The following is a 23784-nucleotide window of genomic DNA, read 5'->3' on the forward strand; positions in this document are numbered from 1 at the left end:
TAAGCTGATGTTAAAACAGTTTGCAATAAAAAAGAATCAGCTTAAGTCATTTAATCATTTCAAGTGCATTTTGCATCCTATAAAAATAAGTTTGAGAAATTAAGAGAATTGTGTTTTCATTAAGTTTTGCATATCTTTTGTTATGCCATGTAAATTCCCTTCTTTTTCGTATGATTAAAGAAAGGTTATGATAAAATGATTAGTTCATTTACATTCACTTGTAGCAATTACATGAGAATTTGAATTTTGTCCTGTTTGGGTTTGTTCATTCCTGTGAATGATGGTACAGTTAGGTGAGATTTTCTGTTATGGTACCCAAACTCACCATTTGGTCCTCTTTAATCTTTGAGGGTTTCAATAAAAATTGTTCACTCAAAAAATAAATAAATAAATAAATAATAAAAAAAATAAATAAAAAACATTAAATTCTTTTTAATTAGGAATGGACATTGACCTTCACCAAATGCTTTCTCCTCATCTTTTGAGAAGACCTTTCTTCTTTAATCTGCTAATGTAGTAGATTGCATTAATAGATTTACTAATGTTGAAACAATCTTTTTAAAACATTTTTAGTGTTTGTTTATTTTGAGAGAGAGAGAGAACAGTGGAGGGACAGAGAGAGAGGGGGACAGAGGATCTGAAGAGGGCTCTGTCCTGACAGCAGAGAGCCCAATACAAGGCTTGAATCCATAAACCATGAGATCATGACCTGAGCCAAAGTTGGAAGCTTAATGGACTGAGCCAGCCAAGCACCTTGGGTCTTACCTTTTTATACAATCTGACAATCTCTACCTTTTAATTGAGTAGTTAGGCCATTTATATTTAATGTGATTGTTGATACTTTGGATTTAAATAAATCACTTTGCATTTACTTTCTATTTGTCTCATCTGTTTTTCTTCCTCTTCCCTCTTTTTCTGTCTTCTTTTGGGATGTGTTTTTAATGATTCTGATATATCTCCTTTGTTGGCTTATTAGCTGTGCCTTTTCCTTCTTGTAGGATGTAAGCACTTGTGTTAGAGGAGACATTAAGTTGAGTCCTCCAGTTCATATAATGAAGATCAAACCACCCAAACCAATTACAGGTTAGTTTAATTCAACTAATACCCTCTTTCTTTCTGACATTTCTGTTTTTGTCTTTCTTTGCTTTCCTCCACATTTCCCATCTTTTCTAGCTATTATCAGCAATACCTAAATTAAAAGTATAGTTCTGAGAAGGAAATTTTTTTTTTAAGTCATAAACTCTGGGATCTAAGGACAAAAATGTAAATGTTACAAGGACACAGTTAACTAACAGAATTGGAAAATCAGGAAAAACAGGAATCTAGCTGGAGTTCATTTCTATCTTCCTACGTTACAGTGCACTCATCAGGATTTGCTGAGTGCCAGTGCGCACCAAGCACACAGATGAGCAAGACACCTCTTCCACACTCTAAAAGCTGCTTCCCTACCAAGGGAAAATGAGAGGAAAGCAGCACTAAAGGGTGGAGAAGTGCAGCAACGGGGAACATTTAGGACCATGAAAACATAGAAGAAAAAGTGACGGACCCTTCCCATGCAGTAGGCAAAGGCTTATCAACGGAAGGGACATTTGGGAAGGTTTTAAAGGACAAGTCGGGGGAGAGGAGAAGTCCGTCGTAGGCAGAGGATAGAGAATATCCTCTCAACACCTGCCCATCACCTCAGAGGTGTGTGTGTGTAGGAATGTTCACTGCAGCATTATTTCTAGAGACAGAAGACTAATTAAATACAATCTGGTACACTCTTCCAAAGGAATACTTCGCAACTATCAAAAACAAAGAAGGAAATTCAAAAGGCCAAGAAGAGCCAACTCACTCTTGTAAAAGAACGTGATGATGTGGTTTGCCCCATCACGCTTTATTGTAAAGCTGCAGTAAAACAAGAGAGAAAAATAGATGAGTGGATAGTAGATAAAATATAGACATACAGATAGAAATTGTAGACAGAATATAGTAGATAGAAAAATAGAGGAATGAAACATGATAGGCCAGAACAGACCAAGGCATAAATGGACACGTGATACTTGACAGAGGTGACATTACAGAGCAGGGGAGAAAGGATGGTCGTTTCAATAAACGGTGTTGGGTGTCCATATGGAAACAGAAGTGAGACTTGGCTCCTGCCTCACACCGTACACAAAAATAAATTCCAGATGACCCATAAAAGCAAATATGAAAGAGAAAACAATGAAGCTCTTAGAAAATAATGTAAGACAGTATCTTTATGGTGTCCGCATAGGGAAAGACTTTTTAAACAAAACACAAAAAGGATGTATAATAAAAGAAAAATCTGATCTATTTGGCTGCTAAAATTAAGGACTTCTAGTCATCCTAAAACATTAAAAGCATGAAAGAGCAACTACAGTGGGAGAAGATATTTGCAAAACACATAAAACCTATGAATGGTCCATAGTGAGACTCCATAAAGAATTCCTACAGCTTATTAAGGAAAAGAGATACCCCAGATTATGCAAATGGCCAATAAACACATGCACACATGTCCTCAACATCATTAGTTACCATGGAAATGCAAATTAAAACCATAATGAGCTACCACTCCACACCCATCACCAGGGCGACACTTTAAAGAGGCGAACCGTACCCAGGTGGTGAGGACGTGGAATAACCAGACCTCCCGTAGACTGAGGTTAGCAATGAAAATCAGCACACCCACTTTGGAAAACAGTTTGGTATGATCTAGTGATGTGGACACTCATTTGTACCCTGAGACCCAGTGCTTACACTCAGAGGCCGTGTGGCCGACCGACCACACAGCTTGTCTGGGATGGAGGGTTGGTTTACTCGGATGTGGGGCTTCTGGTGCTAAAACCAGGGAACTCCTGAGCAAACCAGGGTGACGTGGTCACCCTCCTCCGAGGTATATATCTGACAGGTTTGCAAGTAAATGCGTACGCAGAGACGTGTACAAGATGGCAGCAGTGACATGATTCTCCATACCCCGAACATGAAACAAGCAAAATGTCCATCAACAAACGAACAGATATTTGCTTGATGGACTACTATCAATAAAAAGAAACAAACTATCCACCATCACATAGACAAATCTCACAACATTAAGCAAAAGAGGGCAGACCCAGAGTTAACTCTTTATAATTCCATCTGTGAATAACGTTCAGGAGCAGCTGAAATAGAGCTCTCTCATTTAGACAGCAAAGGCAAATCGAACTTAATGCAGCACTTACGGAAAAGCCCGGAGAATGGACGCTCTCACCAGGAGGTTGTGGCCGGAGACAGGCCCCACGGAGCTTCCAGGGAGAAGGCGATGTTCTGTCTCTGGACCTGAGTAGAGACAGACTTTTGCTTTATAATAATTAAGATACATATTTTTTCTGCTCTTTGCTGAATGTGTTCTATTTCACAATAAGAAAAAGGTTGAGTAAATGAAAAGCAGCAGATGTAAGGAAGGTCTGCAGTACTGAAAGGAGGTGATCTCCAAGCCATTTGTGACGGAAGATGCAAGGGGGCTAGCATAGATGAACAGTTCTCAAACTTGAGCTGGACCCGACTCGCCCGGAGAACCTGTTAAAATCCAGAATGCTGGGCTGCAGCCTCCGAGTTTGTGTTCCAGCGGCTGGGGTGGAGCCCCGGAATCTGCATTTCTAACAAGTTCTGGTTGAGCCCCTGATGGAGTAAGCACCCTTGGGGGAACTACTAGTGTGTCCTGTGCTGCCATTTGTTCATACAAAAGGGGTCTCCTTGTAGAAACGTATGCGAGAAACGGATAACAATGGTTGCTTCTGGCGCAGGGGACCTGGGGGGCCCTGGGGGCCTCCTGGGCACCCTCCATCTGAAAGCTGGGGTGGGAACCTGGAAAATAAATGACTCCATTTTACTGTGGATTTAGGAGCAGTTGAAAAAAGAAGGACACGAAGGGTTTTCGGGGGAAGGGGAGGGGTTAGAAAAGTGATGGCAGAGAAGGGAGATGGCTGAGGGAAGGCAGTCGGCACAGGTGGAGGCTGGGTCTCTCTGCCTCTGTGGCCCCGCAGCAGCTGCGGGGAACCGGCGCGTTTGGGGCCTTGCAGGGCGGGGAAGACAGCAGGGGCCATCTACGGTCTCTAGTGACCTCATGAACATTTCTTTGGCCTCGTTTGGGCATCCGGGCATCTAGAAGCAGGCAGTGATGGTCAGGCTGGAGGAGGCAGGGCGGCGGCCCTTCCGCTGTGCTCCCGAGCGGGCTGAGTAGTTAAGAGGCAGGGAGAAGACCGAACCCTGGCTTCCCAGATGGATTTCTGAGGACTAGAGATTCTGCAGGAAACTGGAAAGTGTGGAGGAAGGAAGGGAAGTCAGGAAGGGGGAACAAGTACCATGGTTTCACCAATTCTGGGACCTTTTCCACCTAGGTACCACCTTTAAAAGCCCCCTGGAAGTCTTCGCAAAGATAGAGGACTGCTCGGGGCTGGGCTCAGGGCAGAACCACTTCATCAAGGACAGTCAGTGGGAGCAGCAGGCGGCCGTCTTCAAAGCCGCCTTCAAGAAGCACGGGGATGAGGAGTGGGAGGAGGAGCCGCGGCTCAGGTGAGTGAGAAGGAGGCCCCGCCTCCCCCGGAGCCGGGCGGGGAGGGGGGGGGAGGCGGGGCAGAGTGCCTCCTCTCAGGACACGAGTGGGAATCAACCCCAGCACTTGAATTAATCCACGGTTTTAAAAGCTCTTTCTAGGGGCGCCTGGGTGGCTCAGTCGGTTGGGCGTCCGACCGGCTCAGGTCACGATCTCACAGGTCGTGGGTTTGAGACCCGCATCCAGCTTTGTGCCCAGAGCCTGGAGCCTGGCTTCCTTTTCTGTGTCCCTCTCTCTGATGCTCTCCCATTCACGCTCGCTCTCTCGCTCTCGCTCTCGCTCTCTCTCTCTCTCTCAAAAAAAAAAAAAATCAAACATTTAAAAAAGTAAAAAAAAAAAAAAAAAAGCTCTTTCTGGATCGGGGGATTTCCCAGAGAATTTTCAGCAGTGGTTTTTGAAAAGGTGTGTGGAGATTGTTCAGACAGGGTTAGAACAAAGACTGATCACGTGGATTTCAGAGAGGGACTAGACATCTATGGAGATGAGAAGCAGAGTTTATTTTACACTTTTATGTATATCTTCCCTGTAAAAAAAAGCTTTTTCCCCCTAATTAGACAACACAGAAGAGCATAAAGACAGAAATAAGTTAACCACTATCCACTTTTTCCTCCATTCCCATCCAGTCTTTCTAAATGTAACCTATCAACGTAGACTTACTAGGATACGGTACTGTGGAACCTCAGGCGGCAGGTGGGGCTCAGCAATCCCCTGCTCTGGCTGCAAACACCGAGCCCAAGGCTTTGAAGGACCCTGCAGAGCCGGAGCCGGTGTTAGGGAGCCGGTGTTAGGAAGCGGCTCTCCTCACAGCGACCCTGGTGCTCAGGAACCTTCTTGCCTCACACAGGAAGAGAAACCTCTCATCTTGCTGTCAAGTGCACCTTGAATTTTCTCACCTCAGGCCACAAACTCCTAGGGCTGCGCCTCCTAGCAGTTACCAAAGCCCTGAACTGGGCCCCAGCGAGGACCCAGCAGGGTATTTAGGAATTCTGCAGGCTAGCTGTGAAACTGCTGCTAACGTCTGGTCTGTGGTGGGAGTCTTTATACCACAAGAAGCTGCAAACTCTATAAATCCGGAAACGGGTTGGTTGCCTTTAAGGACAGCCGACGTATCAGCCCACCCTGGTGGGATTGCCCCCAGCATAAGGGAGCGTTTGTTCACCAAGTCTGGCCGCTAAGGGATCTTCCCCCAAGGATAGAGAAGGTTCTGCTGGGTGCTGGGTGCGGTTCCCAGCCAGGGAGTGACACCCACGCCTCGGCCTGCCCCTGTCCTCACCAACTCCCAAGGTCTGCGGCCACCAGGGCTGGCACACACACCACGTGATTCACTTGATGGCCCTGCACCCCTGGGGAGGTCCATCCTGATGACCCATTTCTGGTTTCGGTACCAAGCCTCTGCCGGGGTCTCTCTTCGCCAAGGAGCCTGCCGTGGCTGACTAGGGTCTCTTTCCTCCCCCAGCACGGCCACGTTCTACTTCCTCCTCCCCAGCTGCCTAACCGCCCTGCCAGCGGACGCCAAGAGCCCCTCAGGTACATGAACACGACGCAGGTGGGGATCCCGGGCAGGTGGTCCACACGGGGAGCACCTGTGCAACCCCTGCATGGTGGGAACGAGCCGGAAAGTCGGCCGCCGCTTACCGGTGTCTGGACACGTGGTGCCCTAGCCCAGACGCCCTGATAATGGAGGCCATGTTGTCTTCAGGGAGGAGGGTCTGAGCACAGGCCGCTCTGGACACGAATTCATTCTGCGGAACCTGGGATTTAAGACACTGGCAGCCAAGAAGGCACAAATTATCTAGACGACGGGCAGCATGACTGTCCTCCTCACCCGGGAAGGCGAGCTGGCCGTGCAAACAGCCTTCCGGGGGCACTCAGCCCTCCTCCCTGGGAGGACCACCCCTCTGCCGGGTGCCGTCCATTAGAACACACCACCTTTGGCTTCAGACCGACTTCCTTTTGGGCAAACACCTCCTGCACAAACGGGGGAGCACCCAGCTGCCTTGTGTGACGCCCCTTTCCTCTCTTCTTTCCCGAGGGGTGGCCTGTGTCCTTGGCATACACTGGACTGGAAGCCACAACTTCTTCTTCTATTCACTTAACCGAACTCTGAAGGATAAAGTCGGTACTTGGCCACTGGGAAGGGAGTTGCCTGAGAACACGTCCTTCTCCGGTTTAGCTGAGAGCATGTGACCGACACGTCACTTTAGGGGACCAGAGCTGCGCGGGCAGAAGCAGGGCCCTCAGGGGCTGTGGTGCGAGCGCAAGGCTCCGTCTCTGAAGGGTTGCGTCTGTTTTTTTAAATCTTTTAATGTTTATTTATTTTTGAGAGACAGAGCACAAGCAGGGGAGGGACAGAGAGAGGGAGACCCAGGATCTGAGCAGGCTCCAGGCTCCGAGCTGTCAGCACAGAGCCCGACATGGGGCTCGAACTCACAGACTACAAAATCATGACCTGAGTCACCCAGGCGCCCCTGAACGGTCCTGTTTCTTAAAGAGAATAGGTCGATAGGGACAAAGCCCGATCAGGTCCACAGGGCTCCTTTGGCTGCTGAGGTAGCAAGAGGCTTGGCATCAGGGGCCAGATCCAGGCCCGGTCCAGTGGCCAGTGAGCTGTGCGGTGTCGGGCAGTCACTGCGTGCCCCCAGTCCTGTTTTCTCACCTGAAACACAGAGCTCATGCCTCACACCGTCCCTGCTGGCGGCGCGTGCAAAATCCAGAGGGTTTCTGTATGGGGAAAGCTCTTTGACATTGAAAGGCACTTAGGACCACTCCTTAGTGGTCTTTGTTTGGTTTTCACAAACTCGTGGATGCGGTCACGAGAGCAAGTTCACTCTGCAGTAACCCCTCGAGCTGTACACGGATGCTATTCTTTAGAATTCTACTTTAATGTTTAAAAACGTACAAAGGAAGAATCTTCTCTCCTCCCAACGCTCTCTCAGGCGGCATGAATCTCAACTTCTGTACTCAGGCTCTGACCTTGAGCAAGTCACTTCTCTGCCTCAGTCTCCTCATCTGTGAAATAGGGGTGCTAATAGGACTCCCCTCAGGGGACCCTTGGGAGAATTAACCAAAAAGGTATACATACGGTGCTCATCACAGTGCTTAGAACCTGGCGAGGACTCGTTTAGTGTTAGCGTCAGCGTCACGGCAGTGTCACTGGTCTTTTATCCTGAGGCAGGAGGGGGCACTGCAGAGAACCGAGCAGGTGGCCTGGCCCGTGTCCGGGACAGGGAGACCTGACTGGGCCTCGAGCTGTGCGGGTGGGGGTGGCGGGCAGGTGCAGCGGCGGTTGCGGGGAGGGGCGGTGTCTAGCAAGTGCTGTCTCCCCCCTAGACCCGGAGGGCGTGTGGCCCTGTGCCTCGCCCATCACCGTCTCCCGGCTCAGCTGCTGCTGCTCCTACCTGGTGCTGGCCTGCGCGGACGGCGTGCTCACGCTGTGGGACCTGGCCGAAGGTGAGCCCCCGCGTCTGCCTGCCCGCCGGCGTGGGGCCTCTGGGTAGTGAGACCCCGGGGAGCTCTGAGATCCCTGCAGGCTCTGGGCCTTCTGTTCGTCACTCTGTGGTCTTAAGTCAACTCGGGGAGCTGGCCACGCCTTCCCCTCATTCATCCATTCATTCGACAGACACTTATTGAACACCACATGCGCTGACACTTCCCGGTCCCTGAGTAGTTGTTCAGTGCTCGGCCCGCGCCCCGCCCTGGGGCAGGTCCCGGAGGTAGGACGGTTCCCTCAGTCTCGCTCTCCAGCGAGGAAGTGAAGTGATGACTGAATCGCTGGCAGGTCATCTCATAAGTGGCCGTGTGCTCCATCTCCGAGTGGAGGCGGCCTGTCCCCCCGGGGCAGCCCTCCAGCCCTCACCCGAGTGAGAGCCGGAGGGGGCGTCCTGCTTGCTGGCCATCTCGGAGCCTTCGGTCAGGTCAGGGGGTGCCCTCCTCGCCTGGGCTATTTCCATCTGAAGGGTTCAGTGGTCCTTTCCAGCAGCCGGCCCCCCGCCCACGTGGTGGGGACATAAACATCCCTACGCAGGCTCTTGAGTTTTAGTTCCTCACCCACGGCTTCCTTACGATAGCGGAAGATACTTAAAGGACTGAAGAATGTTCATCATTTCACATCCGCTTGCTCAGTGGCTTGTTTTCATTCGTCTGGATATGGATACATTGTGGATACTGTCTGACTACACACACACACACACACACACACACACACCCTCTCCTTCTGAGATACCTTGACCTGCTGTGGTCAGCTGTGGTTCTGCACCTGGCAGGGCACTGTCCCTCCTGTCCCAGTGCTGGCTCTGGCCCCATCCCTGAGGCTGGTCCGCCCCATCCCCCACTCCCTTCCTTACATAGAAGGGGGGACTCTTCTCCCCGACCCCCTCCTCGGGCATTGGGGGTTCCTGGCTTCACTTTCAGAAGGCTCTCATTGCCGGGTCTTGCCTTCACACCCCTCATGTGCCTGCTGGTCACAGACCCTGTGCCCAAGGCCGCATCAGCCCTCCACCCCCTCTGCTGCCCTGCCTGTGTGATTCTTTCTCCAGGTTTCCCTCTCGGGGTCATCGCTCTTCCTGAGGGATGTTTCTGCCAGAGCATTCACTTCCTCAAATACTACTTAGTCCACGAGGGACAGAACGTGTATCCCGAGGCGCCCGTGAAATCCCAGATGAAATGTGTGGTGCTGTGCACGGATTCTTCTCTCCGCTTGGTGACAGCCAGGGGGACCCAGGAACCCACCATGAGCGTGCTGGCTGAGAGGTTGGTGGCCTGGGTGCAGGAGGGGGTACCTGATCTGCTGGGCGAAACGGACCGGCTCCCCCACTGAAGGCCGCAGGCTCCGGGGTCGGCACCGGCCCTGTGACCTCCCACGTCCCCACTGTCCTTCACATGGGCGAACGTGAACCTCGTCTCACAAAACTGTGTGGCGGTACAAAGGACAGCTTCTGTGCCCCACATGACCAGACTGTCATTGCTGCCAAAATAGCCTTTTGTTAGTTTCCTGGAGGCTCTCTATTTTAAATAGTCTCAAGTGTCTCTTTTTTTCTTAGGTTGTGAACATATGCATGCAAATGAGCTACGTAATAAGTGCGTGTGTATATTCAGGGCATAGCGGTATACACACCCTGTATGTATGCACACTATATGTAGCATATGTGTATGCGTTTATGTATTTGGGTGTCTATGTAGAGAGAGACAGAGAGAGGGAAGGAGGGAGGGAGGAAGAAACTACCTTGTACCCATCATGAATCTTAAGAAATAGATCATCTCTGGGGCGCCTGGGTGGCTCAGTCGGTTAGGCATCGACTCGGTTTCAGCTCAAGTCATGATCTCAGGTTCATGGGTTGGAGCCCTGCATCGGGCTCTGCACGGACAGTGCAAAGTCTGCTTGGGATTCTCTCTTTCCCTCTCTCTCCCTCTCCGTGTCTCTCTCTCAAAAATAAACAAACATTAAAAAAAAAAAAAAAAGAAATAGGTCACCTCCACTTCAGTTAAGGCTCTCTGTGTGCCTGTCCCGGGTCACAGCCTTCCCTCCCTTCCCCAGAGGTGACCCCCTTAGGAGTCGTTGCTGTATGTATTACAAGCCGTTCCACAACTTAATGGCTTAAGAAGACAGTCAATGTTTAGCCCCTGATCTCGCAGGCTAGCAGTTTGGGCCAGTTACTCCACTGGTCTTGCTCAGGCTCCGGCAGCCGGGCTGGGGCTGGGTGGTCTGGGATGGCCTCACTCGCATAGGTGGCAGTTGGGTGGCCGTGGCGAGCACATTCGGTTCCCTTCCCCGCGGTGGCTCCTGCAGGCCCTGTCAGCCTCCATCACCCCACGGCCTGAGGGGTCCCCTCAGCAAGCCAGGGTGCCCCCAGGTCACGTGGCCACACCCGCAGTCAAGCAGTAGAGAAACTGACGCCACCTTGTGATGGGAGTCGCTGCCAAACATCAAGGCCAATTTCTTTTGCAATCGACAATGTCGTTTTCCAAAATTCATCACTCATTCCTTTGCTTTCCTGTAAGAATTAGCCACACGTAACTCCAGGTAACACACTGTTCAGCTGTGCCCATCTGGGGAATTTGTAAAGGGAATCCTGCGCTGTGCATTCTCCAGCTTGTTTCTTGGGGTGTGTATTCTGTGACTTGTTCAGGAGAGTCGCGCATGTTGGTGAAGGCAGCCTGTATTTTCCCGGCTCTGCGACATCCCGTCCTATATGTCCCGACGAGGCATGCTCCTCCCAGGGGGTGCTGCGAGGGCTCCCCGCGCCTGCCACTCCGAACCAGCTCCCACACGTCTCCTGATGCAGATTTACGCTCCTGGGGGCGTGGCCAGGAGAGGGTGGCACAGCCTTCACTCCGTCCAGGACAAACGCGTGTGTATCTGGTTCCCCGCAGCCCCGTAAAGTCCCTGGACGAAGCCATCTGCGCCGTGGCCCCGGTCCCCGCCTTACCCGGCATGGTAGGTTCCCCACGCCCCTCACTCCTCCGCCAGCGTGTCAGTTTTCCCTTCAAAACCTGCTTGTTGAGGGCCTGGCGAGTGCAAGGCGCTAGACTAGTTTTGGGGCGCACGGACGAAAGAGCACGTCACCGCCCTGGTGGAGGGCACGGTTCCGCTGGGAAGACAGTCACCGCGCAGCTGCCCCGAGAGAGGCTGTGCCATGCTGGGTCACCGCCGCAGCCCCGGAAGTCAGTGGGGGCAAGGGGCTGCTCTCGGGAGGAAGTGACAGGATGGGGCGGCCAGGGCCAGGGCACACTCTTGGGTATTGCAGTGTGAGGGGCGGGGACGGGGTGTGGCAGCCGGACCACAATGAGATCCGTGCGCATCTAGCAGGTGCATCTACCAGGAGGAAGGAGCCCAGGCAGGAGAGCGGCCGGGCTCAGATCCCGGGCCAGGAGGGGCCGCGGGCTGGGGCTGGATCTCCGAGGACGGGGAGAAAAGGGTACCAGTGCCGAGGGCAGCACTGAGCCCGGGCCACATGGAGGGCCAGCTCCTCGGCTGGGATGCTGGTGAGCTGGAAGAGAAGCCCGGGCGGGAGGGGGAGCACCCCCCAGGATCGGACGGCGCCCCTGAAGAGGGCCTGTTGCTGCTGGGGTGGCCGGAGAAGTGAACACAGGTCTCTCTGCTCCCTGAGCAAGTCCGTTGTCTCTGTTGCCCAGCTGCTTCTCTTCTTCCAAACGGGGGTGACAGAGTAGTCCCCGTCACCATCTCCTTGCTTGCCAGGTGCTGACTTTTTCCAGGAGCGGCTCCGTGCAGCTCATGGACGTGGCCAAGCCTCAGGTCATCTGTGCCTTTGCTCCGCCCAGAACCTACCGGCTGGCAGCTCCCTGGAAGCCCGTGTTCGTCGTGTCTTTGCACCACCCACGTTTCCTGCTCCGAGGTATGGGAGGGGGCTCTGGGGGGTGCTGTTTGCCTGACCTCCGTCCCTTCCCAAAGTACAGCGTGACGCCCCCAACCTCTCCCCTGCTCGCCAGCCCTGAGCCACAGGCCGAGAGGACGCTGCTGCTTAGCCCCTCACGAGCGCGTAGCAAAATCACGGGGTTCCCGAAAGACTCCTGCTGCCCCCGATCGAGCAAGCCCCTCACGTCTGGGCCCGATGACCCAGCCTTTGCAAGCAGAGAGCCGCCCCCAGGCGTCCTCCCCGCCCACAGAGAAGGGCATCCCTCTACCGAACCCCATGTCCTGGCTTCATCCCAGGGGACCATCCTGACGAGATTGGATCCGATGACGATGCCAAGGACGGCCAGAATTCTATTTTCTGTTTTAACCTCGAGGCCTACCCGCTCCTGGAAAACATCTGCAACCCTCGCACCGTGCGGCAAACGGACACGGCCGATAGCACGGCCTTCGCCCAGGGACTGCCCTTGGAGAAAAGATGCGAGATTTTCCTCCAGAAGAGGTAGGGTCCTGGGTCAGAAGAGGGAGGGTCCTGTTCTGCTTCCTGTCTCTGCTCCCGGGGAGTTCTCCGCATTGAGGACTAGGGGAGTGTGTCCGGGGGTGAGATCCAAGATCCGTCCGGCGTGTCGATTGCCCCCTCCCCAGGGGCCCGTGTTGTGGCCCGGGGGCCACCCTCCGCTTTCCCTTGTGGGTGGCAGCAAAGGGAGCCACGAATTCAGGCTGGTAAAGGACAGCCAGTCGCTGCTTTCGCCTCGTCAAGCCTGTCCTGTCTTCCCACTTCCTCGATTCTTTGGTTTTGTAAAACTGTATCTGGATGATCAGACGCCAGTCATGGAAAACAGGAGCTGAAGGTGGGGGCCGGGTTCAGCCCGTTTGCTACGTCTCATTCGTGGCTGCTCGTGACGTGAACGGTGGTGACCCATGAAGCCTGCCTCATTCACTGTCTGGCCCTTTATTGACACCAGTCGCCAGCCCCTGGCCCAAGCCCCCTGTGCTTTAGCTGGTGTCTGGACTAAGGGTTTGGCCGCATGTCTCTCTCCTTTCTGTGAAGCCCAGGCCAGCAGGGCCCCTGCCGGGAGCCCCTTCTGTGTAAGCGCATGCGGAGCTGTGCTCTGTCTGCTCTGGAGGAGCAGGTCTCTCTCTCTCTCTCTCTTGTTTTTTAGTGTTTATTTTTTAAAAAAATTTTATGTTTATTTATTTTTGAGAGAGAGAGAGAGCGAGCGAGCGAGAGCACAAGCCAGGGAGGGGCAGAGAAAGAGAGACACACACACAGGATCCAAAGCAGACTCCAGGATCCGAGCTGTCAGCACAGACCCTGACGTGGGGCTCGAACTCACGAACCACTAGATCATGACCTGACCTGAAGTCAGATGCTCAACCAACTGAGCCACCCAGGCGCCCCTAGTGTTTATTTATTTTTGAGGAGGAAGGAGAGAGAGAGACAGCATGAGCAGGGGAGGGGCAGAGAGAGAGAGGGAGACACAGAATCTGAAGCAGGCTCCAGGCTCTGAGCTGTCAGCACAGAGCCCGACGTGGGGCTCGAACTCAAGAACCGTGAGATCATGACCTGAGCTGAAGTCGGACGCTCAACCCGACCGAGCCTCCCAGGGGCCCCAGCAGGTGCCTCTCCTAACCCATCTGCCACACATCTCTGGCGGTTTGCAAATTCTTGCTGAAGGTTTCTGTCATGATCGAACCATATACTCTAGGCAGGAGGGGATCACGAGCGGGCCCCTGGGTCCTCCTCAGAGCGGGGTACTCTGGTGACCCCTCCCCTTCCAGGGTCTTCTGAGACTCTGAGATCTCTCCAGTCCGCATAATATCCCTTTACGACCATTCCCCTTTTTTCTATTTACTCTCGCCTCAAGAAGAATGAAGTGGAATGGCCAGGATAGTCAGGTGTGAAATCCGATGCCCCCGCTTCCTAACGGAGAGACCTTGGGTGAGTGCCTTCACCTCTGAGAGCCTCCGTTTCCTCCTTTGCTCTAAAAAGGTGTGTTGAACACCTACAGTGCGCCAGGCTGTGCGGTGGACACTTCGATGGTGCCCGGCCCTCAGGTTTTGTAGGTGCCCCAGAGATAATAAGTGTCCAGCGCTAGGCACTGGGTGGTCGCTCAGTAAATGGTAGGTTCGGGAAGGATGCTGGGTTAGTTCCAGTTGGTGTCTGGGGAAATTCTAAACACCACCGCGAGGTGGCGCTGTGAGCTCCCACGGCCGCATTTTCCGGCAACATGTAGTTCCTGGGTTGCGGTGGGGGGTCCCGGGGGCTTTCAGCATCTCCTGGAGGGAAGCAGCCCGTCCATCCGGAGAGGGAGATGGTCTGTGGGTCTCGGGGAGGACAGTGAAGGGGGGGTCCGTGGACATGTCCCCTGATTAAAGATTCCCCGGGAGCGTCCGGCTGTTGCCCTTTCTTGCTGTGACCTGGTGACCCTGGACAGCCCGACTTACTCTGAGGAGATGGCGCCGGCCCACGTAAGGGTGCAGCATCGAGATGTCTGCAGCGCACTTCGAAGCACAGACCAGGAGAACATTTAGAGAGAGGAAGGGAAAATGTCACCAACCAGCGAAACCCAGGAAAACACTCAAAGAGAGACACACAGAATGTTCACAATCGGTGACTACACGTGCAGGCTCCCTGTGCTACTGGCAACTTCTATGTTGGGCTGGAAATCTTTCTAAACAAAAGATGGGGGGAGAGGTTATGAAATATTATTTGCAGTATAATCCTGATCTGGGGAGGAGGCCGGAAACACGCGTCCGATAGTAACAGCAGTTCTGTTTGGGGGATGACGCAGGTGTGACTTTTTTTTCTATTTGCATTTTCCCTATTTGCAGCTTTTCTACCAAAGGAAAAATACATTTGTTTGGAAATTTGAAAAAAGTGGTTTAAAAAAAGAGAGTCAAGAGTGTGAGTGTAGGTCACGGCCACGGCGAGGCCATTCTGGGTGTCACATCGTGGCTCAGAGTCTCTGCAGGCCAGGGAGGCCCAGAGAAGTCCGTGTCTAAGGAGCCTGTCTCCATTTCTGCCTCCCAGTTTAATGCCCTACTTCTTGCCTTTCCCACCTGGAAAGGGCGAGCCTTCCCACTTCCCCCCCAAAAGCCAGCTGGCCACCCGACCTGTGGGAACGGACCCCGGGCCACCATATCCAGCGCTGGGCGGCTCACCTCCTGCCCGGCCGACTCTGGTCCCCGACTGACATTTCCAACCCTCGGCCAAGGTATGGGCGAGCGGAGGTTAGTACCCGGACACCTGCAGAGCCCTGCTGGGCCCCTGGAATGTGCTCCACGTGGAGCCAGGACCGTCCCAGGGCCCTTGCCCTTGTAAAATAACCGAGTGATTCGCTACTGCTGATGGAAGTTACATGCGCACGTGTAGAAATCCGCAAAAAAGAACATTGAAACCACCCACGACCGTCCCCCAAAACCCTAGCCCTGCTGTTAACAGGTCAGTGCCTTTCCTTCAGGGTTTTCCTCGGGTGTTCTTACTAAGCTGAGATCACGTTTCGTGTTCAGCTTTTAAATCTGGCTTTCTGGCACTCCAGACTATAACTTAATTCTTTTTCAATTTTAAGAAAAACTTCCTTGGAAATATGCCAATGTCACGTCCGTGGAGAGGGTGTTTGTCTGCAGTGAATCTCCCCACCCGCTTGGGGTCGGGCCGCCCTCGCCTCTCACCCTCCTAAAGACAAGATGGTCCTTTCCGCCCTGCCCCCTCAGGTCTGTGTTCCCGTAGGATGGGACTGACTCTGCGGCATCCCGCTTTCCCAGAAGCCTTTCCTCCCTGTCCGCAGAGCTTAGCCCTCAAGTGTCACACCAGAGCCCCTCCCTGGGGTGGCCCCATAGCGGGGAGGGATGGCGACCACCGCCTGCCAGCGAGGCTCATCAGGGGAGAGGCCTGGGGTCCTTGGGGCCGACCCTGGCCATGGGAGCCTGGGAACAGAAAAGCTCAGGGAAGTTCTCCCTGGGTCCTGGGACCCCGCAGGAGCTGGGAGGGGGTCGCATTGTGTGGTTGGGGCCAGCCCAGCTTGACGGAACTTTTACGGGGGCCTGATCACAGTGTTCGGATCACATCCCTTGTGACAACCCATTTTCCGGATTGGGTCCCAGCGATATACATTGGGAAAAACTGATTTAAAGGAGGCTTTTCCTGTTCTAGGTGCTCTGAGGTCTGACATCTGGGGCTTTCCCAAAAAGTAGCTCCCCACAGCCCCACTCTGACATTTTATTTTGAAATTTTTCAAACATACAGCAGTTTGGGGGGGGGGAGTCACTGACCAGCCATATAGCCACAACCAGGTCCTGCTGCTGTTCACCCCCCACATGTCCCAGGGATTCCAATCTCACCTGGTTTTTCCCTACTTCCTCCTCGAGTGTGAAACTGCTTCCCTTGGCCCGAAAACTAGGTGAAGCTTCAAGGCAATGGCTTCTGTGGCAATCTGTCCAGAGTCGCAGGCCAGCAATAATCTGCAAACTGTTTCACAAAACCCGCCCTTGGGACTTGCATAAATAGCCAGTGTGAAAGGGCGCCTGCCTTTGGGGCTTCAACAGGAGGCCAGTTAGTGGCAAGGATGTGCCCCGCCCCCCGCCCCCCCCCAGGCCTGGCTCCTGCTCCCATCCAGCCTGGGCCTCCAGGCACCTCTGCCTTCCCTGGCTGGGTCAACCGTGATCACAAGACAGAAATCTCCGGATACCAGGAAGCAGACAGAAACAGAGTGCCCCTTCCTCTCCGTCTCGCTCCTCTTTGTCTTTCTCCGTCTCTCTCTCCCTCTCTCCCTTTATTCCTTGCGGAATACACAGCCCAGCAAGCGGGGGGTTCAAGCACCCACACGTCTGCCAGCAGGTGGGCTTCTGGGACGAGCGGGCACCTGGCCCTGGGCAGGCTGGGAACGAGAGCTCAGCGCGATTTCCCTTAGGCAACGAAGGACACGGAGCATCTTTGTGTCACACATACTGTACGTGTCTCACTCCGTCCCTGGCTGGCCCTGGGTGTGCTTCTCATGCGTGAGCTCATGTTCTCTTAAGAGGTCTGTGTCCATGTGCTGCGGATAACTTTCCTGGTCTGTCTCTGGGCGGGAGCATTTGCGGTTGCTCATCTAGCCTGACGGAAGTTTCGAGTCTCTGGTAGCTGGGGTGTTCTGTCTTCTCCCTTGGGCTTCGCGGAGGGGCCGGTGTAAAGCACCTCAAGTTCGGGGTGCAAGCTCTAAGCTCTGCAGTATGACCGGGGCACAACAGGGGGCTCTGGCTGTGTGACAGGCGGGCCTCAGTGTCTCCGTGTGTAAAATGGGCGGGAGCTGCATTGTATGCACAGGGCACTGCCTGGCACACGCTGAAGGGCCAACAAGGCTAGCCATTTTCATCATCAGATCACCGAGAACGGGAGCCCCACGCCAACAGTATATTTTGAAGACCATCCATGTTGTCTTGAACACACGAATGACTTTATCTTCGGGCCTCCCATTAAAACTTGCCATCTATCCAGCTGGCTCTGCGGCGGCTGCTCTTTTTGTAAGATTTTTTTTTTAAGTAATCTCTATACCTAACGTGGGGCTCGAACCCACAACCCCGAGATCAAAAAGTTACAGTCTCCAGGCACTTGAGTAGCTCAGTCAGTTGAGTGTCCAACTCTTGGTTTCCGGCTCGGGTCACCATCTCACGGTTTGTGGGTTCAAGCCCTGTGCTGGGCTTCAAGCTGACAGCCCGGGGCCTGCTTGGGGTTCTCTCTCCCTCTTCCTCTTGCCCCTCACTTGCTTGTCCCTCTCTCTCTCTCAAAACAAATAAGCTTTAAATTTAAAAAAAAAAAAAAAGAGTCCCACGCTCCACCGACTGAGCCAGCCAAGTGCTCCTGGACAGTCCCTTATTGAATCCATGTTGTTTTGACCTCCTGACCCCCCCAAATTTCACGCCCACTTATTTATCAGCAGAAGTATTATTATAATTAACTGAGCACCTACTGTGTGCCGGGGACTGTGCAATGTGCTTCGCGGGCATCACCTCATTACTGTCATTATTGTCCCCACTGCACATCAAGGAGGCTGAGGCTGACGAGGTCAACTCGCCCTCCCAGGGTCACCAGCTGTCAGCAGAGGAGCAGGTTCGGACACTAGCAGTGCAGGTTCAAAGCCCGTGTTTGTAACCTGCACACGCTCTGCCCCCTCCCTGCCCGGCGCTCCCACACGCAGGCACAGAGTTCACGGCAGCCCGGCAGCACGAGCCGAAGAGTGGACACCCTGGGTGTCACCAACAGGGAAAAGACGGCAGTGGATCTGGGCGTGCCTCCTGGAAACAATTTCTGGGACACGGATTCAGTGCACACAGCAGGGGGCACTGCAGTGCGGGCGCGCTTCCATTTAATTAAGAAAAGGGAAAAGAAGGTTCTCTGCGTGTCTACACGTGTATGTGTGTAAACAATTTCCAAGGATCTACAAGCAGCTGTTAATTACCATTGCTGTGGGAACAGAAAATAAGGATCTGAGGGGAGAGGGGGATTGCGTCTAGTTGTATACCCACTTGTATGCCTTGCTTTTTTAAAAGCAAAGTATAGAGTACTTTGTCAAGTTAAAAAATGTTTTAGGGGTGCCTAGGAGACACCTAACTCAGTTGAGTTAAGCGTCCGACTTCGGCTCAGGTCATGATCTCACGGTTCGTGGGTTCGAGCCCCACATCAGACTCTGTGCTGACAGCTCAGAGCCTGGAGCCTGTGTCAGATTCTGTCTCCCTCTCTCTCTGACCCTCCCCTACTCCTGCTTTGTGTCTCTCTCTCAAGATTAAATATTTTTTTTTAAAAAAAAGAGCTTAAGGAAGAATGTAGGACAAAGGTCGGTAAGTTGGAGCAGGTGGGCAGTCAAGGTCGGGTCCAGGATCCAGCCAGGGACACTAGTAGATGCTCTAGAAGCATCTACTCCCAGGAAGCGTGGGCATTCGGACGTGGCTAAGGGTGGTCCATGTGCACAGACCACGAGCCCCCGCCCACCGCGCCTTCCGTCGGGGGACCTTCCGCCTCTGAGCGCACACCCCATCGCCGTCACACAGTAAAGGTATTTCAAGTACGGGGAGGGGGGCCGGGGGGGATCCCGAGGACACAGATGTGCCGCAGACGTGACATTCGGAGAGTTTCTTAGATTAGCACAGGGCGGTCAAGGTCTTTCCTGGGGACCCAGGAGCCGGGTGGCAGGGGGGTGCCGTGGCACAAAGCCGTGTCCTCTCCTCCCCACCTGTGTGTGGCCCACAGGTTCCGGAAGCTGGAGAAGAAGGTGCAGGAGCAGGAGCACTGGACCCGGATTCGCAGGTACTCCCTGCTTCTCCAGAAAGAGGCCTCCCAGAAGTGAGGGGCTCCCTGGAGGGTCAGCAGCAGGCTGGCCTCGCCCCAGATGCTCTGAGGTCAAGAGACAAGGTGACGGAGGGCTGCCGCTCAGGAGGCCCCGGGGGCCTGACGGGCAGCCTGGGACCTCAGCAAGGGGAGAAGGGTGAGCTGGGAAGCCTTCAACCTGCTCGTCAGAGCCCCCGCACGGGCACATGTCACCCCAATAAACAGTGACATTGTTTCCAGACTCCAGAGCTGCTGTGGGGTGTAACCCTTGGGTCCCACCCAGTCCAGACCCCAGCAGGGCCCAGTCCCAGGTCTTGTGACAGACGCTCGCCTTCTAGGCCTAGGAGAGCCACTTGGCTCAAATGAGCAAGACCCAGGCCACCTCTGCTATCTTGTGGCCCTCTGTCTCCCCACCCACTTCCTCTCCCTTTCTGAGCTGGCTCATAACCTTTCTGGAATCGCCTCTGAGAGGCTGAGGAGGCTCAGAGGTTGGGCCACTGCCTGAGGTCACACGGGTCTGAGAGGGGAGGTGGCAGGCAGGAACTGTGGCTGGGGACCCTGGGGGCGGGGAAGCTGCAGGGTGGGATGGCTGGGGGACAGGTGGGGACAGAGGGGTGCCTCTCCCTTCTCTGGAAACTGCGCCTCCCAGGAAAACCGGCTGGGGGGAGGCGGGGTCCCTGCAGCTCAAGGCCCATGCCTGCCTCTCTGAGGACACCGTGTGGCAGCTCTGAGAACTGCAAGGGCTGGACTCATCCCTGCCTCCCTGTGGTCAACTGCACTCGGAGTTTGTGACAGGCAGCTCCTTTTGTGTCCCCGCCATCTCCTCCCTTGGGTCACGCACCCCTCACTGTCCTGACCGGCAGCATGTCCCCGAAGAGGTTCCCACCTGCGGCACCGTGACCCTCGCCTCCCACCACGGGAACAGAAATAGCACGAATAACCTTGACAACAACCGGTCCTGTTCCTCTACACAGCGAGCACCGTGGTCACTCTCTTTTGAGACGAGGGAGGAAAACTCAGGATGATGGCCTTGGCCTTGCACACCCCCTCAATGTGACAGAGGACTAACACTTACGGGGCACTTGTGATGTGCCCGCTTGACCGTCCACCTGAGGAGATGTGGATATCACTACCCCATTGTACAGACGGGAGATTGAGGCTCAGGTCACACCGTTCGGAAGAGCCCGTATCAAGTCCTTTCCCAGCATCAAGGGTCAGAGACCCGACTCTCAAACGACCTTTAGGGTTGGCTCGTGTAATGTAAACCTCCAGGCGGCAGGCTTTCCAAGTGGCCGGGTCCGGGTGCTGGGTAACATGGGGAGTGTCTCTCCATCTCTGTCCTGATGCCCTCGGCCCGGGTGGCAACATGACTGCCGACAGCACCCACAGCCAGGGTCCCTTTCTTCATGGTCCCAGCAAAGGCCGGAACCTGCTTCCCACAGGCCCGGATGTGGTCTCAATGCCCAAACCCCTCGGGTGCTGACCGTGCCATCCCCGCAGTGACCTGGAGGTGGTGCTTACCCAAACTAGGAGGGAAGAGCGCCATCTGGAGAGAGGAAAGTGCCAGGCCTCGGGAAGAAGGCAGAAGGGGTGCCGAGCTTGGCCGAGACCTCAGAGGTGCCCCCGCCCACCCTCTCCAAAGTCAGGTGCTGCCAACACCGCCCGCCTCCCATCTCCTAGTGTGTAGGGGGGAGGGCGGGAAGGGGAGAGGGGAGCTGGGGCAGTCACAAGGAGCCTCATAGGCCAGGTCCACAGAGGGAGGGGGGAGGAGGGCAGAGGACCCAGGGCTGCCAAGGCCCCAGAGAACGGGCAGAAGAGGCCTGAGCCGTGCTGAGCTGGGGGACCCGTGGCTCTAGCCGCCACTCAGGGGTGGCGCACAGCAATGCGAGGGGCCCCCCAAAGAGGAGCTTGCCCACTGGGTGACAGAACCCCTCGGAAGCACCAAGAACCCTGGGTCTCCTGAGGGGAGGCTGGAGCGAGTGTGAGTGGATGGAGTGCCCAAGGCCCAAGGCAGCACCCTCAGGGCTGTGCAAAAATAGGGATGACATGCGGGGGGGACAGGGTGGGCAAAGTGGCTCCTGGCCTGGCCCTGGGAGAAGCAGGGGCTTTGTGGTTAGGGCTGGCTTCCCTCCCCAGCCCCGGGCCACCCGGTTCTCCAGATCCAGGCCCTTGCAGGATCCTGGTGCCGTCCCCGTGCCCTTGGGATGGACCTGTTGACTTGGCAAAGCGTGGCCAGAGGGACACTGGCTGGCCTTGCAGGTGCACCAGCAACCCGCAAAAGGCTCCCCCTAGGATGGGCCATACAGACAACTCATGACCATCCTGGGACCCATGTCCTTGAATCAAGGTCTCGAATACCGAGCCGTTGGCACAGCTCCCCCACCTTAGAACAGGGCCCAGCCAGCACGCCCCCCAGCGAACGACATCCATGCTCAGCCAGCAGAAGGTTCGCTGCCAGCAACAGCACTGGCGGCCACGGTGCACTGGGGCCTTCCTTTACACGCCCCAACACACCCCCTTGCGGGCCAGGACTATTCCAAACACCTGACTTGTCAACTACCCCCACCGCGGTCCCCGCCCCAGCAGCCAGGTACTACCTAGTTTTGTGGAAAAAGTCCCTGTTTTCTGTGCTTTAGTGTCCCGATCTGTTAAATGGGTATAAGCACGCACACCTGCCGGCCTCACCTGCGCTCCGAGGCGAGGATGACTTGAAGTTAGAGGGTGAGTTGAAAGCCTTTGACATCGAGCCCGAGCCCGGCGCAGCTAACCAACTGCTCCGTGGCAGCCTGTGCCCCTCTGACCCCACCAGCTGTGACAGCGGCCCTTCCGAAGGATGGCGCACGGCGGCCAGCGGCCCTCTGGGGGCGCCCCGTGCCCCATGCCACGCTCTGGCTCCCGCCTTCCAGCAGGCGCCTTGCCAAGGCGCCAGGTGAGGTGCCACCAAGTACCCTCCGTCCCAAGGACAGGCTGGCGTTCAGCAGTCGCCCAAGCCGCGCCCCCTGGCGGAGGCACAGAGGCGCGGCACTCACACGCGGGTCCCAGTCCAAGGCTGCGCCCTACCCTCCGCTCCGGAGCGTCGGTTAGCCTCTTCCTTACTTAACGTTCCCATCCTTACACTGGCCCCGGCAACTGGCCCCTTCTCACGAGTGCCGAGCACTGGGCGAGCGCACACTGTCACCTACCTGGACGGTGCCCGCTGACGTGGGTCTTGGCCCGGGGACTCAGGCTCTGCTCCCGGCGCGGCGGCGCTGGCCCAGCAAGGGGGCGCAGGCGCGGGAGAGGTGGGAGGGCAGCCCTTCCCGCCCGCCTCCTCCGTCTTATTAGCAGAGACGCGTTAATGAAACTTCACACCCAGGTGCTAATAAACAGTGGGCCGCTCCCGGGCTCCGAGAGGGAGGAGAGGCTCTCGGCAGGGGGGGGCGCTGGCCGATGAGCCCCACTTATCTGTGAAAAGACTTGCTAATAACCTTAATTCCCCGTCCTAAACCACAGGGCCTTTGCCATGCAAACATTTTCTAAACTGGGTAGGCCCCTGGAAAAGACTTCTCACTCTCCTCCAGTTAGGGTCCCCGGAGGGGAAGGCAAGATGAGGGGCGAGGTGTGGGAAAGGGGGGTGAACGGCGGAGGTGTGAAGTCTGCCCCCCTGCAGGGCCCCTGCTTTTGGATCCCACTCTCTGCGGCCAAATGCTGGCCAGGGTGCGGGCGCCTGGACGCGTGAAGCGCACTCCGAATTCCTGTCCCTCCCGGCCTGGCCCCAGCCCTGGAAATGGTCTCCGAGGCGGTTTCGAAGCAAACCTCTTAGTGGCAACGGATAAATAGATGAGCCGTAGTATCGCCATAGAATGCAGTTTCCCTGGGCTGACGCACCAGGCCACATGGATAAACCCTGAAAAGAAGCGGACACAAAAGGCCTCGTATTGTGTGATTCCAGTCACACGAAATGTCCAGAACAGGCCAACCTATGGAGACAGAAAGTCGATTCCTGGTAGAGGCGTGGGGGTGGGGGGATGGTCGGGGGGGGGGCGCGCTGGTAATGGGCACAGGGTTTCTTTTCCCAGGCACGAAAATGATCTATATTTAGACAGTGGTGATGGGTGCCTTACTATGAATATATTAAGGCCACTGAATGATAAGGTTGAATTCTAAGGTATCAAACTGTATCTCAATAAAGCTATTATAAAAAACAAATGCTAAGGCCTGGATTTCCGAGTTTGCTTGGCAGGGAGGGAAGAACTTGGTATCCAGAGAGGGCTGAGAACCCTTGGGCAGACACCCCCTAGCCCCCCCTCAACTCCTCCCCAAGGCTTGACTGCTTACCAGACCCCTCGAGCCAGGCCGGGCTCCTTTTGGGTTGAGGCTTCTTTCTTCCCCATACATTGCATCCCTGATCTGAACCCAGCAGTGTAGACAGGAGTGTGGCTCCGGGTCAGCGATGTGGATTGGGAGGCAACCCCAGGAGCCTCTCCACTCTAGCTGGGCCTCTGGGAGGTCGCAGTTACATAAACTCGGGACCGA

At 54.9% G+C, this 23784-nt stretch overlaps 1 protein-coding gene across 4 annotated transcripts in view; it reads left to right on the top strand.

The window, feature by feature from the left end:
* The window catches only part of WDR93 (WD repeat domain 93), a 44356-nt gene extending 24846 nt beyond the window's left edge, over positions 1-19510 (top strand). For 2 of the 4 annotated variants that reach the window (XM_029951402.1, XM_029951401.1), the window contains 10 exons: positions 999-1083; positions 4380-4554; positions 6051-6121; positions 6627-6713; positions 7925-8044; positions 9130-9343; positions 10964-11027; positions 11790-11946; positions 12264-12465; positions 19192-19510. In XM_029951402.1, the coding sequence (XP_029807262.1) occupies positions 999-1083; positions 4380-4554; positions 6051-6121; positions 6627-6713; positions 7925-8044; positions 9130-9343; positions 10964-11027; positions 11790-11946; positions 12264-12465; positions 19192-19288 (1272 nt within the window). In that variant the 3' untranslated portion in view covers positions 19289-19510. The remainder of the gene's footprint in view (positions 1-998; positions 1084-4379; positions 4555-6050; positions 6122-6626; positions 6714-7924; positions 8045-9129; positions 9344-10963; positions 11028-11789; positions 11947-12263; positions 12466-19191) is intronic. The other 2 variants (XR_003913134.1, XM_029951403.1) reach the window with 2 other exon arrangements.
* Positions 19511-23784: the final 4274 nt, after the last annotated feature.

Source organism: Suricata suricatta, chromosome 9, assembly GCF_006229205.1.
Source record: "Suricata suricatta isolate VVHF042 chromosome 9, meerkat_22Aug2017_6uvM2_HiC, whole genome shotgun sequence".
In the NCBI taxonomy this organism is placed as follows: Eukaryota; Metazoa; Chordata; class Mammalia; order Carnivora; family Herpestidae; genus Suricata; species Suricata suricatta.